The sequence below is a fragment of the Bubalus bubalis genome, chromosome 2 (genome assembly GCF_019923935.1).
Source record: "Bubalus bubalis isolate 160015118507 breed Murrah chromosome 2, NDDB_SH_1, whole genome shotgun sequence".
NCBI classification, from domain to species: domain Eukaryota; kingdom Metazoa; phylum Chordata; class Mammalia; order Artiodactyla; family Bovidae; genus Bubalus; species Bubalus bubalis.
The window spans coordinates 57,607,265-57,622,096 of NC_059158.1; the positions used below are offsets into that span (position 1 = coordinate 57,607,265).

The following is a 14,832-nucleotide window of genomic DNA, read 5'->3' on the forward strand; positions in this document are numbered from 1 at the left end:
GCCTCCACTGCTTTGCAGGCAGGGCTGGGACTGAAGGATTCAGGGGATCCTCGCAGCGGGGAGCCCCCTTCCACCACTCACTGCACGGAGGAGAGCCCTGCTTCCTGAGGGGGAAACCTCAAGGGAGGAGGGGATGCGCCTGGCCCGCAGCCCCCAGGAAACCACAGCGAGCCTGGGGCTTCCCTTCATCTCTGTCCTCGAGGTGCCGTGCGTCACGGCATGGCATGGAGTGCTGCGGTGCGCCTCGCTTTCCTTATCAACCATGCAGGGTACCTGGGGAGGAGGAAGGCAGTCAGTATTCTGTGACTGTCACTGCCCCACTTCCCCCTGAAAACACAGTGTGGGAGCAGCCCACAGGCTGCCCTGCAGGAAATGAAGGCCAGGGGCATCAGTTTCACAGGTCGCCTTCCTGCCTGGAGGTCAGGGTGGCAGACGCAGGGTGGTTGAGGAGGGGTCCGTGTAGGCAGTGGGGCCAGGCTGCCCTTGGGAAAAGGCTGGTCTGAGAGGAGAAGACGGGCTGCAAAGGAGGCTCGTATGTCTCCTTTACTCCAGAGTGGCCCCCAGGGCAGCCCAGTGGCCTTCTCCCGGGGCCCCGTGCTGGTCCGCTGACCCGGCTCCTTCCCGGGTCCTGAGCTCCTGTGGCTGGACCCCAGGCAGGGAGGGCGGCTGGCGCTGTCCTGCTGAGAGCCACCCACCAGGCTCTGTCTCAGGGGGTGTCTGCTGCTCGTTCTGCCAACACCGCCTTGGGGCTCCTGGCCGGATGCCAAGGCCTTGGCCCTGGACGGCAGGGATCGTGGGCAGGCCTGGGGCCTCTTCACACCCAGGGAGTCGGGGGTGCTTCAGCCCTTAGTCTTCCTCCAAGCACAGAGGGGCTGCCGGCGAGGGAAGGGGTCAGGCCAGTCCCACATCCTCATTCCCCCAAATGAAGGCCTCCACGTCCCATCCGCCCCCACAGAAAGAAAACTAAACTGTTCTCCCGGCTGCGCAGAAAGAAGAACAGGTACCAATAGGGAGTGCTGTGCTGTGGGGGCCTCCGAAGACAGCCCCCAGACCCCCATGCATGCGCCTGGCCCAGCCGAGGGCGCCACTAACCCCTAACCCGCCTTCCCGTGTGTGGTGTGTCTTGGGGTGGCAGAGGGCAGAGAGGTGTCGGTGGGAATCAGGGGTGGGGGGGAGGGTGGGTAGACCACCTTAGCACGTTCCTCTCAGGCTGCAGCCTGAACAGGAGTGGAGGATCCGCCAGAAGGGAGGCCTGGGAGGCTCGGGGAGAGAGTTGCTGCAGCATGCCAGATTGTAGGAATTCTGTGTGCTTGCGTGCGTGTGTGCGTGTTCATATACTGGATGTATATGCAGTCTTTAAGGAGGCAAACACACCCCGGGCAGGTGACAGGGTTCCTAGTTTCTGTCTGTCCTTCTGGACTTGCCCTATCCAACATGGTGGCTGTCCACCCCATGTGGCCAGGGGACACTTAAAATGTAGCCCGTGTAACCGAGGAGCTGCATTTTCATTTAATATAAACATAAAATATGGACTTCCCTGATAGCTCAGTTGGTAAAGAATCCGCCTGCAATGCAGGAGACCCTGGTTCAATTCCTGGGTTGGGAAGATCCCCTGGAGAAGGGATAGGCTACCGACTCCAGTATTCTTGGCCTTCCCTTGGCTCTGCTGGTAAAGAATCTGCCTGCAATGCGGGAGACCTGAGTTCAATCCCTGAGTTGGGAAGATTGTCTAGAGAAGAGAAAGGCCACCCACTCCTGTATTCTGGCCTGGAGAATTCCATGGACTGTATAGTCCATGGGGTTGCAAAGAGTCAGACATGGCTGAGCGACTTTCACTTTCACTTTTCAAACGTAAATGTAAGCAGCTCCCTGTAGGTGGGGCTGGTCTCGGTCAGCACTGTTCTGGAGTCTCTCCAGGCAAGTACAACATAGATGTCTATTTCTGCCCGCTTTGTGCCCAAGTGGTGGGCTGTGCATGCCGTTTGTCCTGGTCGGTACTGAGACTTGACATGGCTTCTCCCACTTCATCCAGGCTCTGAGGCACCCCCTTTATTTATCCCCTCTGCCTGTGGCCTCTGCTGATCACCCGGGTTCCCTGGGAGGACCCGCAGGAGCAAAAGCTTGGAGCCAGCCACTCTGGTGTGGTGGGGAGCCGGGCCCTGGAGGTGGGGCTGGCTGGGGTGAGGAGCGGATGGCAGGCAGGCCGGCCCGGAGGCCCCTGGGGTCAGGCTGAGGAGCAGGCTCGCCCTGAGCACAGGGGCTGCTGCGTGCCATGTCGGATGATACTCTCTTTGCTTCTAGCATGTTTGGCTTTCTCCTGTTGTGGGCTCAGCGCCCCTGCACGAGGCTGGGGATCCTGCCTGGTGATGCCTCCCAGGGGCCCTCCCTGCTCCTCCAGCTGGGGTGGGGTTGTCACTGCGTCCAGGGCAGGCCCTGCTGCAGATACCTGCGTGTTCCCAGTGCTCATGCCTGTGTGGCCTCATTTCCACCTGTTCTCATGCACATTCACATATGGATGCGTGGGGACGTGCACTCATGCACACGAGGGTGTCATATTTTCTCTGAGTCTGGACACACGAGCGCCCTCAGTCTCCCAGGATCTACATGGACACACACACATGTGCACGCACATTTCCATACACGGGTCCCCGAGGCATTGGTGCGTGCACACAGCCTGTCACACACACACGTTTCCTCTCCACCTCTCGGACGCCTCAGCCTCCCTCCATCGGGCTCGCTCTCCCTCCTCTCTCTCTGCAGTGACAACGCGCCTGCGAAAGGGAACAAGAGCCCCTCACCGCCGCCTGATGGCTCCCCTGCTGCCACCCCCGAGATCAGAGTCAACCATGAGCCCGAGCTGGCGGGCGCGGCCACCCCTGGGGCCGCCCTCCCCAAGTCCCCGTCTCAGGTAGGTGCCTGTCTTGGTGGCCTGTCCCCTCCCTTGCTTCTTCCTGCTCTGCCGTCGTCCCGGCTCCTTCCAGTCCCCTGTCCCTGTGGGCCTGGCCCCTCCCAGGGCATCTGTGACAGTCTGGTGCCCCCACCCTGCTGTGGCACCCCTTCTTCCCTCTCCCTGGCCTCTGGGCTGCTGAACTCTCTCCATCTTTCTTTCTTGCGGAGACACAGGCTCCAGGGCCCTCAGCCCCCAGAGCATCTGGGTCTGCTGAGGTGGCCGCCTCTCCCTCTGCCTCACCTCCTTTCTTGTGGGGGTGGGGGGCACCTAGGACCCTGAAAGGGCCGGCGAGAGGAGGGGCTCCGGTGAGGGCCCTCCCCGCAACCCAGTTTCTTCCAGGTTTCTGCAGCATCCCCAGGAGCCGGAAAGGGAGAAAGGAGGAGTGGGGTCCACTGTGCAGCCCCATCTGAGCCCTGATGGGCTGACCGACCCTCTCCCCCCCCCACAACCAGCCACTGGGCTCCCGGCCGCAGCTCTGCCAGTTGCAGGCCCTCTTCACAGCTGATTAGGGGAGCGATGCTAAGAGGGTGATGAGAGCCCACACTCGGACACTTAGTCTGGGCTGCGCCCTGCGCCAGCCTTTCTGTATTTTCATTCATTGTCCTCACACCAGCCTGTGAGGTGGATACTCTTATCGCCTCAACTTGACAAGTGAGGAAACCCAGGCTTGGTGGGCAGATGTTTGGCCCTCGGCGGGGCCCTGGCTGCATGCTGCCTCCATGGTGGCCTCCAGAGTCTGGACTGCAGCTCCTCCGGGGCGGGGGCAGGAGGCTGGGCAGAGGGGCAGGGGGCCTGGGTGCCGGCTCTCTCTCAGCTCCTATTTCTCTCCTCAGCTTCCCCACCAAGGGCAGCGAGAGCCGGACCCTCCGATGTGGCCCCGACAGCCCGGCAGGCCCATCTTGCCTTCTTTTCTGTCTTGCTCTCTCCCTTTCTCCTGTCTCACTCCCTTGCCCTCTGACCCACCTCTCTCTCTGCAGGGCTCCTGACCGCCGGGCCTCAGCCACTCCCAGGGGCCCTTGTGGTCTCTGTGTCGGTGTCTTGCGGGTGATGACTTTCCTTGTCTGTTTTCCTTGGTTGCTGGTGGGGCCGTGGCTGGGAGGTGACTAACCGTGGCTTTGTCTCTGTCTGTCTCCCCCACCCCCACGCTCCGCTGCACCTTTCCACGCGGCCCCCTCACGTGCCGCCGACCCACAGCTTCGGAAAGGCCCACCAGTCCCTCCGCCTCCCAAACACACCCCGTCCAAGGAGGTCAAGCAGGAGCAGATCCTCAGCTTGTTTGACGACACGTTTGTCCCTGAGATCAGCGTGACCACCCCTTCCCAGGTCAGCCGCGGCCACCGCGGCCCAGCTCTCTCTCCGCCTTCTCTTACTCTTTCGGGGCATGCATGGCCTTCCCCTCCATCCCATGCCCTGTGCCTGTGCCTCAAGACCCAGGAGGCTGACTGCAGGGATTGGTTCTGAGCCTCCTTCTCGCACATCCGTCCACTCCCCCGCCCATCATTCTTCATTTCTCTCTGAGCATGTGGCCTAACGGAGGGACACGGGCAAATGGTCCTCATAGAGATGGCTGACTCAACAGTGGCCTCCAGGGTCCGTTGACATTGTGGCCCGGAGGGCTGGGCGGCTCAGAGGAATTGGGCCAATCAGGGAAGACTTCCTGGAGCAGGTGAAGTTTGCCAAGTGGCTGTGAGCAGACGCAGGGTGTAGCCAGAGGCGGCAGCTCGTATATAGGCTGGAAGTGGTGGGAGGCAGGCTCAGGAAGGGCAGGAGTTCAGTGTCGGGTGAGGAGGCCACTGGACCAGTTCGGGAGCCCTCCAAGGCGCCAAGACTCCAGCTTCCAGGATTGCCGTCACCACACGGAGGTGCGGCAGTGGCCGGGTCACCGAGCAGAGAGGCTGCTGTACCTGCCCTCAGAGGCGTGCAACGCCCATTCCCAGAAGGACGAAGGGAAGGCGGAGCAGGGAAGGTCGCTTTGGTGGCAGAGGAGGTGGGCTGCCCGCAGTCAGATCAGCTCACAGAGGCCGCGGTGCGCCGACCTCTCCAAGCCTGGCTTCCAGGCCTCCCTGTCTGTGCCGGGCTCACCTTTTGTGTAGGCCAGCCAGTCCCAAGCTGCGCTGGGCCCCGAGTTGCAGCACTCCTGTGGGCTTGCCCTGCCAGGGGTCTTCCTCTGCACAAGCTCAGATGCCTGGAGGGGAGGGGCAGGACTGGAGGGTGTGCATGTGGCCGAAGAGGCAGTTGGGAGCACAGGACAGCGTTTCCTGCTACGAGGGGCCGTGGCCAAGTGGGCTTCAAGCCCCCACAGGAGGACTTTGGATTAAGCTTGGAACTTTCAATACAGATGGCTGGGGGCAGGCTTGTGGTGCCTCGGCTTGGGGACCAGGGTGGGAGCCCCTCTGCAGAGCGCGGCTGAGGCTGGCTCAAGGTGCTCCTGGGGTCTTGGGGAGACCACGACCTCCGGGCAGATTGCAGCTGGGGTGCTCACTGCCTGGAGCCTGCCTCTGCCTCAGGGGCACGTAAGGGCTGGTAGACGCTGCACAGGGAATGCAGCCAGCTGCTGACCCACTGGCCCGGCTCAGTGTTCAGTCGTCTCCGGGAGGGGTTGTTCCCACTGAACCAGCGAGGAACTGCGGGCCTCAGCTGCAGCCGCGGTCTGCCCTGCCCCCGGTCCCTGCATGCTTCTCCTGCTGTCTCTCTGCCCACTCCTGGGAGCTGAGGCCCTGCCTGGTGGGGTGAGCAGTGCCCCCATGGGTTCTGTTGCCTGGGGCGGGGGTGGACTGGTCCATCCATGACGCTGTGCTGACTGGGCTGCTCTGCTGGCCAGGGCTGAGTAGCCTGTGTCCCTGTGCTCAGGGGAAGGCTCCCAGCCTGCGTGGGGAAGGCTGAACTGCTGGGAAGTGGGGCAGAGAAGATGCAGCCTGCCTTCAGCCTGGTGACCTTGTCCACTTGGAATCTGAGGGGGCCTCTGTCTGGGCTTGGCTGACTTCTGAGAGAGGGTGGGCAGTGGGGTGACCTTGGGGAGAGAAATGCTACCTGTCCCTGCCCGGAGGGCACCCAGAGCTCAGCCTCCACAGTGTCCTGGACTGATGCTGGAGAGACAGTGGTGACCTTCCTCCCGGGCTCACTGGACAGGGCTTGACCTAAAGGAGAGTCTTGTGGCTGGGGGTGACCGCGGGGCGGGAGTGAGTCTGCTTGGTGTGATGTCTCTGAGCTCAGCTCCTTGTCCCCTGAGCTGTGGATTGGCAACTCCAGTCCTTCTCAGGACCCTGGTCTTGGGCCTCCCTGGACAGGCCACAGGTCAGCTGGGAAGGCCCTCCAGGAGTGCCCTGCCCATGCTCCCAGGTCTTGCTGCTGCTGCTAAGTCGCTTCAGTTGTGTCCGACTCTGTGCGACCCCACAGACGGCAGCCCAACAGGCTCCCCCGCCCCTGGGATTCTCCAGGCAAGAACACTGGAGTGGGTTGCCATTTCCTTCTCCAATGCATGAAAGTGAAAAGTGAAAGTGAAGTCGCTCAGTCGTGTCCGACTCGTCGCGACCCCATGGACTGCAGCCTACCAGGCTCCTCCGTCCATGGGATTTTCCAGGCAAGAGTACTGGAGTGGGGTGCCATTGCCTTCTCCCAGGTCTTGGGACCTTCTAAATGGAGGATCTCTGGTGCCTTGGGCTGGAGGGCGAGTCCCATCAATTCTGGGCACCATCAAGGGGGTAGGGAGGGAGCTGGCTGCCCTGGGCTTGTGGGGCTGTGGCCCTTTCAGCTCTGCTTTAAGGACCGCACCCTGGGCCAAGGCAGGGCAGGCAGAGTACTCCTGGCCCCGGGGAAGCCCCTGGTATGAGACGGGGATGCAGTTGAGCAAGCCATCCTCGTAGGGAGGCGGTGTGTCCACTGGACCGGGGCCGGCTCTGGGAAGACGTCTTCCGTGGTCGTCTGGCCCCGCTTACTAAGCAGCTGGCTTCTCACAGTGGGCAGTGCCACTGCGCTGCGGTCTCCTGGGGGCCGTGCCTGCTCCATGCACATCCCTGGGCTGCGCTCAGCCCTGCTGAAGGGACCGTGGGGTGCTGGAGAGGGCCCTGCACTGTGAACACAGGTGCTCCCGTGTTGGGGACCCCTGTGTTTACGATGGGGCTCCCGGGCACGGTGTGCTGGCTTGGTGGGCCCTGAACTGGCTGGGGTGGGGGTCACTGAGGGACCACCTGTCCATCTGGGACAGCCCGTGCCTCTGTAGGGCTCCTCTGAGCCAGAGGGGCTGCGTGCTCTTGTCGCTGTGTGGTCTTGTCCAGCCCGCACCGTGGCTGGGCCGCTGCTGGAAGGAACACGAGATCAGGGGAGTTGTTGGGCGCGCGCACTGGGACATCTCCTCGGCCTGTGGGATGGAGAGCGTTGGAGGCTGGGCACTGGTCTGGGGGTGGCTGCCCAGCTGAGTGAGGGCTGAGCTGGCCCCAGGTGTGTCCTTGTGAGGGTGGGGCCGGTGCCAGGTGTGTGGGACGGGCCTGCCCTTGTGTCGGTGGGTGTGTCTGGGAGAGGAGCCTGCTGTGCGCGTCCTGGCTGAGCGCTTGCTGCCCGTCACTAACCGCCTTCCTCTCTGCCACTGCTGCCAAGTTTGAGGCCCCGGGGCCTTTCTCGGAGCAGGCCAGTCTGCTGGACCTGGACTTTGACCCCCTCCCGCCTGTGGCAAGCCCTGTGAAGGCGCCCACGCCCTCTGGTCAGGTTGGTGTGAGCCCACCACCGCCCATGGGCCCACTGGCCTCTGGGCACTGGGGCCTGGGTTCATGTCTGCCCACCAACCTCCTTTGGGGGTTTTGGGGTCCCCGGCTCTCCTCCCACTCACCTGCCTTCCCCTGGAGCCCTGGTCCCTGCTCTTGTCACCTCCCTTGGTCCTGACCACAGGTCAATGAGAGACCCCTCAGGAGGTCAGCTGCATACCCGCCTGGCAGCTCACATAGTCCATCCGTCTGAGCACCCCGTTCCTCTCTCCGTGGCAGCCCTGGATGTGGGTGTGCCCTGGCCTGTGGTCTCCGTCTCCTGAAGGTGTCCAGGACTCGGTCCTCTGGAGGCCTCAGAGCCTAGTTCTGCTCTGCCCCACACCTATTGGGCTCGAGGGCCCTGGCATGGGCCTGGGGTGGGCCTGGGGACTGTTTGCCTGCCTGTCTCTAACCTCCGTGCTAACTGTCCTTCTCCCCTCTCTGCGCTCAGTCGATTCCATGGGACCTCTGGGAGGTAAGCTGTGCTGGCGCTGTGCCTGCCCCGCAGGGGAGCCGCTGTGCTGTGTGTGCGGCCCCGCCCACCGCGTGCTGCACCGTTCGCAGGTGCACGCGCGCGCACGGCCGCGCCTCCCGCTGTTAGGGAGCCTGCGCCTTCAGCCAGGCCCTTTGGGAAAGGGCTCCTCAGTTCAGCCTCTGAAGAGTTCCCCAGGGTGCAGCCCAGTTTTCAGGGGCTGTGAATGGCCCTAGACAGTGACCAGCTGGTCCCCAGGGTGGATGGGGTGTCCCTGTACTGGGCCCAGGTCTGGGGAGCAGGGGGACCTCGGGGTGGAGGGGTTTTCTGTCAGCAGAGGCCCCTCAGGGCAGTGGGACTAGTGAGCTGGTGGGACACAGGAGAGAGGGGTGGCGACTCGAGGAGCAGGACAAGCGGCCTGAGGCTGGACCGGGGGCCGTCGTCACCTGGGGGCTCAGGGACGGAGACTCGGGGGGCAGGGGACGCCCCGCAGCCGGCGATGGAGCTCCTGCAGGAGCAGGAGGGGCTGGCGTGAAGGTGCCGGCAGCCCAGGCCTGGGGCTTGCGAAGCTCCACTGGAGGAGGCCCGAGGAAGTCTGGCGCTGGCAGGCAGCGCCGCTTCCCTGGCAGGGGCTGCGCTGCTGCGGCATCCACACCTCCCTGCCCTCTGGGCACTCAGCTGGCCCAGGCTGGCGGCTCACCACCTTCTTCTCTTGTCTCCTGCCCCGCCCGACACCTCCCCCCGCCGGCCCCGGCCCTCCCTCCCCTTTCCCCGCGCTGGCCTGTCACTAGCCCACAGAGAGTCCAGCTGGCAGCTTGCCTTCCGGGGAGCCCAGCGCTGCCGAGGGCACCTTTGCTGTGGCCTGGCCCAGCCAGACGGCCGAGCCGGGGCCTGCCCAAGTAAGTGCCCTGTCAGCGTCCCCACCCTCCCTGCCTCTTGGGGGTGTAGCATGGAGGAAGAGGCCGGAGGAAGGGGCACAGGAGGGGTCACGGTGGGACTGAGGGCGAGCCTTTAGCCAGGAGGCCCCTGCACAGGGTTTGTCTGTCTCTAGTGCCGGAGGGGCGCAGATCCGCTCAGCCCTCGTCTGCTGGCCAGCAGCAGCCTCCCGGTTCAGGGCCCCCGCGGTGGGAGGGAGGTGTGTTGAGATGGCCTCCTGGTTTACAGTGGGCACTTTCCAGAATTCTCCTTGAATCTTCAGCCTAACCTAGACATTGCCTCCTGGGGCCCAGGAGGGTTGAGTGATTGCTCCCAGAACTCAGACGTGGCTGAGTCTCAGGGCAGACCCAGGTCGGCCTGACTGCAGCCAAGCAGTGTCCGCGGTGCCCTGCCTGGGCCCTCACCGTGGGAGCCACCTGTGAGGGGCCAGTGGGGCTGAGCAGATGGGAGGAAGGAAGCCGAGGCTCGACCAGGGTTTGAGCTTAGAAGGCAGAGCCTGTGAGGGGGCCCAGGGGCCTGTGCTGGGCTTCTCAGCAGCTCGTCACTTGGGGTCCGGGGTCTGTGTGCCTGCCAGCACCTTCTCCAGCTGCTTCCCATGCCCAGGGCCTTTCCTTCCGGGGCTCCCTGTACTGGACAGAGGCACTGGCCCTCTGCAACGTCTCCTTGTTCTGGCCGGCACGCCTGTCTTGCGTCTGACCCCACATGGCATTTATGTTGCAGCCAGCGGAGGCCTCGGAGGCGGCTGGAGCCCAGGAGCCTGGGGAGACGACCGCAAGTGAAGCAGCCTCCGTAAGATGCCAGGGACCCAGGCCCTGTGATTCCTCCCTGCCGCTTGCGGCTCCCTAGCCTGTGTCTTGCTCTGTGCTGGTCCAGGTCACAGTTCCTGTCGAGGAACCTGGAGGCCCCCTGGCTTGGCATCAGGCGCAGACACCCCCCTCCTCTGCCAGCGCGGCCCACCCTCTGGGACCCCCTCCCCGTGTCACTGACCTGCTCTCCTCCCCCGCCAGAGCTCTCTCCCTGCGGTGGTCGTGGAGACCTTCTCGGCAACAGTGAATGGCACGGTGGAGAGCGGCAGTGGGGCAGGACGTCTGGACCTGCCCCCGGGGTTCATGTTCAAGGTGAGTCTGGCCTGCTGACCTGCGATCTCCTTGGGCCCTGGGCTGTGGGGGTGGCCCACGCCCATCCCACGCCTCTCCCCCCACCACCCCCCGCTCCCCAGGTGTGAGGTGGTGTCCCAGCCCTGTTCCTGCTGCATTCACTTGCTCCCGGTGCCCATGGGACTGCAGTGGGGGCAAAGGTCGCTGAGGGAGGGGGTGTCAGCTCTCCCCCACCCTCTGCAGGTGCAGGCCCAGCACGACTACACGGCCACTGACACGGACGAGCTGCAGCTCAAGGCTGGGGACGTGGTGCTGGTGATCCCCTTCCAGAACCCGGAGGAGCAGGTGAGGCCGGCTCTGCGGGAGGCACGGCGGCCAGCAGGGGGCAGCAGAGCCCCGCCTGCCAACCCGTGGCCTCTGCCCACCACCGAGCATTTCCTTCCCTTCCATCCCTGCGGCCCTCAGGGCTCCCCTTGGCTGTTCACTCTTCTTCCCACCTCAGTCTCTTACTTCCTGCTTCCTGCTTCCTCCTCTCCTCAGGCTCGGTCTGCCTTCCCCTGGGCTCTCCGCATCTCAGTTCCTTCGTCATCTTCTCCCTTCCCTGCCCCTCCGCAGTCTCTCTCATCCAGGACAGGACCCCTGGCTGCCTCTCCATGGGCCTCCCCCACCCCCCCCAGCCTGCTCTGCAGCCTCCCACTGGCCCTGGGTGCCACCCCCCAGGCTGGCCCTGCCCCGTCCACAAAGACCGCACACGTCCCTGCCCACAGGGAGAGACGCCTGAGTCTCCAGCCCTGTCCCCAGCTGGTCCTCACCCCGAAGCATCCCAGATGCTTCTGCTGCGGCCTTACTTTGTTAGTGAACGTCCTCAGAGTGGGTCCCACCGATCCTGGGAGGCTCAGCGTGGGACAGAAGTGCCCCCACTAGGTGCCGGGCAGGCTGCTTAGTTCAGGTTGCCGTGGCCCCTCAGCAGGAGCCCTTGACTGTGGGGCATTGACGGTGCCGTGCGGGCGCCCTTGTGGATACCCAGGGGGCAGCCATGGTGCGGAGCAGACCTGGCGGGATTCCTAAGCCTTTGTCGCCAACACGTCTGTGTGATCTAATTATCAGAGTGACTGAGTCGGGGAGGAGGGCCGGGTGTGGATTGAGGCCAGTCTGGCTGAGGCGTCCTGGGCTGGAACTTGAGGCTACTAGGTACTTTTTGAGCCCACCGTGGGCTGGAGGGTTTGAATAAGAAGGCTTTCCTGGGCCTGGTGCTGAATTAGTTACTTCTCCTAAAGCCCCAGGTCTCCGCTGATCTCCCTGACGGGCCAGCCCTGGGCTGGGTGGGGTTCTCAGGAGCAGAGTCCTGGTCCCCTAGCACACAGCGGGAGCCGTCTGTGATGGTAGACGCGCCTCACGTAGGACCCACATAGGGTGTCAGACAAGGCAGGTAATCATGTGGGTAGGTCCCAGGGATGGCCCAGCTGCAGGCGCAGCAATGGCCTTGGCTTCAGGCAGGGTGTGTGGTCGCCGCAGGCCCAGGGTCAAGGCTTGTCAGGGCTTGGATGATCCCTGTGAGGGGTCAGTATTAAAGCAAAGGTCAGGTTCAGCTTGGAGGCCTTGGTGGAACACCTCAGGTCACTCTAGAAGCTTTTAAGTGCTCAGTGCATTGTTTGTAGAAGGCCGGAAGGACAGCTGATATGCTCCTTGGTGATGTCCTCTGTGCGCACCGGCCAGTGAGAAGCTCAGTGGTGGGGACTGAGGGAGTTGTTTAGAGGCGTTTGGACCAGGGCGGCAGTCAAGCTGTCTTTCTGCAGTGAAGAGGACTCACCAAACAACAAAGAGTTAAATCTGCCTGCTGAAGGCCGGGATGGCTCCTGGGGTAGGAGGTGTCAGTCTGGGTCTTAAAGTCCCAAGGCGGGTCTGACAGCCTAGGAGAAACAGCCGGCAGAAGGAGGGCCCAGCCTGTAGGTGTGAATGCCCTCCTCCCCCTGCAACCTTGCTCGCTTCCCCTTAGGATGAAGGCTGGCTCATGGGCGTGAAGGAGAGTGACTGGAACCAGCACAAGGAGCTGGAGAAATGCCGGGGCGTCTTCCCCGAGAACTTTACCGAGCGGGTACAGTGAGAGTGCAGCTGGCGGAGCTCTGGGCGTGTGAACAACAGCACCTTCTCCCGAAAAATGTGTGTTTCTTGCTTTCTTTTTTGTTTTTGTTTTTGTTTTTAAACTTTTGAGAAGTAAAAGGGAAATTGAGAGGAGAGACCTAAGCCAGGAGGTGTTCTCCCAAAGATGAGGTTGTTTTCCAAAGAGCCTGGTTTCGGCGAGCCCGGCAGAGTCACCGGCGTTCCTAAAGCTGCTGTGTTCCCTAGTTGAGCTCCCGGCCGCCTCCCCCGCCCTCACCCTCTGGTGTCGCCGCCGCCGGCCACGGGACGGGGCCTGGGGGCCACCGAGCCACCACGCTTGCCTGAAGCTTGGGCCGTGCCGCCTGGGCCAGGGTCTCCTTTCCTGGCAGCCGCCGTGGGTGGGGTCCAGGCTCTCCAGAGACTTCGGGCCCAGTCACCAGCCTGGCCTGGCCCAGCCCCGCAGGAGTCTGTGTGCTGTTTGAAAATAAATCTTTGTGTTCAAAACAAAACGAAACCAACAAAAGCTGACAGACGTGCTCAGAAAGTGTGTGTTTATTTTCTTTCCCCTCCATTTCCGTCTGCCACGTGGGCTTCCCTTGTGGCTCAGCTGGTAAAGAATCCACCTGCAGTGCAGGAGACCTGGGTTTGATCGCTGGGTTGGGAAGATCCTCTGGAGAAGGGAAAGGCTGCCCACTCCAGTATTCTGGCCTAGAGAATTCCATGGACTGTATAGTCCATGGGGTCGCAAAGAGTCGGACAGGACTGAGCAACTTTCACTTTCCGTCTGCCATGCAGTGGAGCTGTGGTTATCTGTGCTTTTGTCCTGGGACGGCCCACCCGGCAGGCCCTATGTCTTGGACAGCCCCCCACCGGCGTGTGACCTCCACTTCCTTTTGAATTCCCCTGGGCTTCAGCCCCATTCACTGATGTTTTCGCTGGTGGTTGGCTGGGGTGCAGGGCATGGGGACCAGGTGACAGGAAGGGCAGATAAGGGTGCTAAGGAGGCTGTTGGGTGCTGTCTTCAGTAACATTCTTTAACAGGGAGAACTCAGGAGGCAGTCCCAGGACTGCATTTCACAGATGTGGTATCAGGCCCAAGGAGGGGTGGGGATAAAGCTGGACAGTTGGCCCCCAGGCCCAAGAAGGCCTGGGCTTGATGGGCAAGCTTCCCTCTCTCCCCACCTGCCTCCCTTTCCAGCATGCAGCCCGGGTCTCCAGTGCCATCGGGGTACCTGGGCTGCACGCACAGCAGCGGTCTGGCTCCTTTCTGGGGGTCATGGAGTTGTGCTCTTGGGCCCGGGGGCCAGCCTGGGCTTCCAGTGGCAGGGATTTATGTCCGCATACATCTGTTCTCTGGGAAAAGCAGGTGAAGGGGATGCCTGTCAGCATCGTGGTTTGATTTTTGAGCTTTGTTTCAGGTGGCAGCTTGGTCACTGCTGGAGCTCTGCCTGGCCCTGTGGCCGACAGTGTTGGCTCTGACCGCCAGGGTTCCTGTGAGCAGAGCAGCTAGGAAAGGGGCATGCGGAGCTCATTTCTAGGTGTCCCTGTTAGAAAACTTAGCTTTTCCCTCCCTCCCTCCCTCCCTCCTTTCCTTCCTTCTTTCCACGGTGACAGGTTAATTTCCTTGCCCAAGGCCACACAGCTCATTGGTGGTGGAATCAAGCTTGAAGCCCAGACCTAGCAATCTCCACTGAGCTTCCAAACCTGGGGCGCCGTGCCCCAGGGTATGTGGGGGATCTGCCTCCAAGGTGCCAACATGAGAATCTTCACTTTTATGTCATGATGAGAAATTTTTACTCAGTAGGAAATATTCACATTAGGTTTCTTACAAGATGAGATTCAAAGATGTATCAGCTGGTGGGGTACTATGCTGGGAGAGCCCTGCTCTGTCACAGGTGGGGCCTGCAGGGAGCACCTTGTGGGAGGGGGGTGGGAGCCGGCTCTGCAGAGAGAGCTCCAGGGGTAGAACCTGGTGTGGTGATCTTACCCAACTGAGTAACCAGCAGGCTAGAGGTCTGAGCTGCACCGAGTGTGGGAGCTGGTACATGTCTAGGTGTGTGTCAGTCCAAGAGAGCTAAGAGGTGGGCAGGTCACACTTGTTGGAGTTCTCTCCCCATTCTCAAGGCCACAGATGCCCCTGGCCCACCTCAGGGCCTCCCCTAGCCACACTTCCCTCCAGCCAGCTCCCAGGCCTTCCACAGTGACTCGGACACTGTCCAGCCTGCTGGCCCCCTTCTCTTCATTCTTGGCTGGATTTGGTAACCACGCTGGACTTACTCCCCTTGGTTCCACTGGCCTGCAGAGCCTTGGCCCTGCCTCTGGAACTTTTAAGTATTCACACCTCTAGCCTCCCCCACCACTAACACCAGGCTCTCACTATGCAGGGATGTTGTGACCGAACTTCGGGTTCGTTGGCTCAGCAAGCCTCGACTGGCTGTCTTCAGTGTCCGAGGTGGGTGGGCACTTGGGCTGCAGCTCAGGCCCTCTGAGCAGCTCTTGGGGGAACTTCCTTCCCTGAAGCCCCCAGCAAATCTCCTTTGT

General features: G+C 62.3%; 1 protein-coding gene across 22 annotated transcripts in view; it reads left to right on the forward strand.

The window, feature by feature from the left end:
• Positions 1-12,819, forward strand: part of BIN1 (bridging integrator 1) — a 57,000-nt gene extending 44,181 nt beyond the window's left edge. For 3 of the 22 annotated variants that reach the window (XM_006047428.4, XM_006047431.4, XM_025273171.3), the window contains 10 exons: positions 956-1,000; positions 2,761-2,908; positions 4,145-4,273; positions 7,544-7,651; positions 8,138-8,161; positions 8,950-9,057; positions 9,815-9,883; positions 10,102-10,212; positions 10,435-10,536; positions 12,188-12,819. In XM_006047428.4, coding sequence (XP_006047490.2) covers positions 956-1,000; positions 2,761-2,908; positions 4,145-4,273; positions 7,544-7,651; positions 8,138-8,161; positions 8,950-9,057; positions 9,815-9,883; positions 10,102-10,212; positions 10,435-10,536; positions 12,188-12,295 — 952 coding nt within the window. In that variant the 3' untranslated portion in view covers positions 12,296-12,819. The remainder of the gene's footprint in view (positions 1-955; positions 1,001-2,760; positions 2,909-4,144; positions 4,274-7,543; positions 7,652-8,137; positions 8,162-8,949; positions 9,058-9,814; positions 9,884-10,101; positions 10,213-10,434; positions 10,537-12,187) is intronic. The other 19 variants (XM_006047429.4, XM_025273170.3, XM_006047434.4 and 16 more) reach the window with 11 other exon arrangements.
• Positions 12,820-14,832: the final 2,013 nt, after the last annotated feature.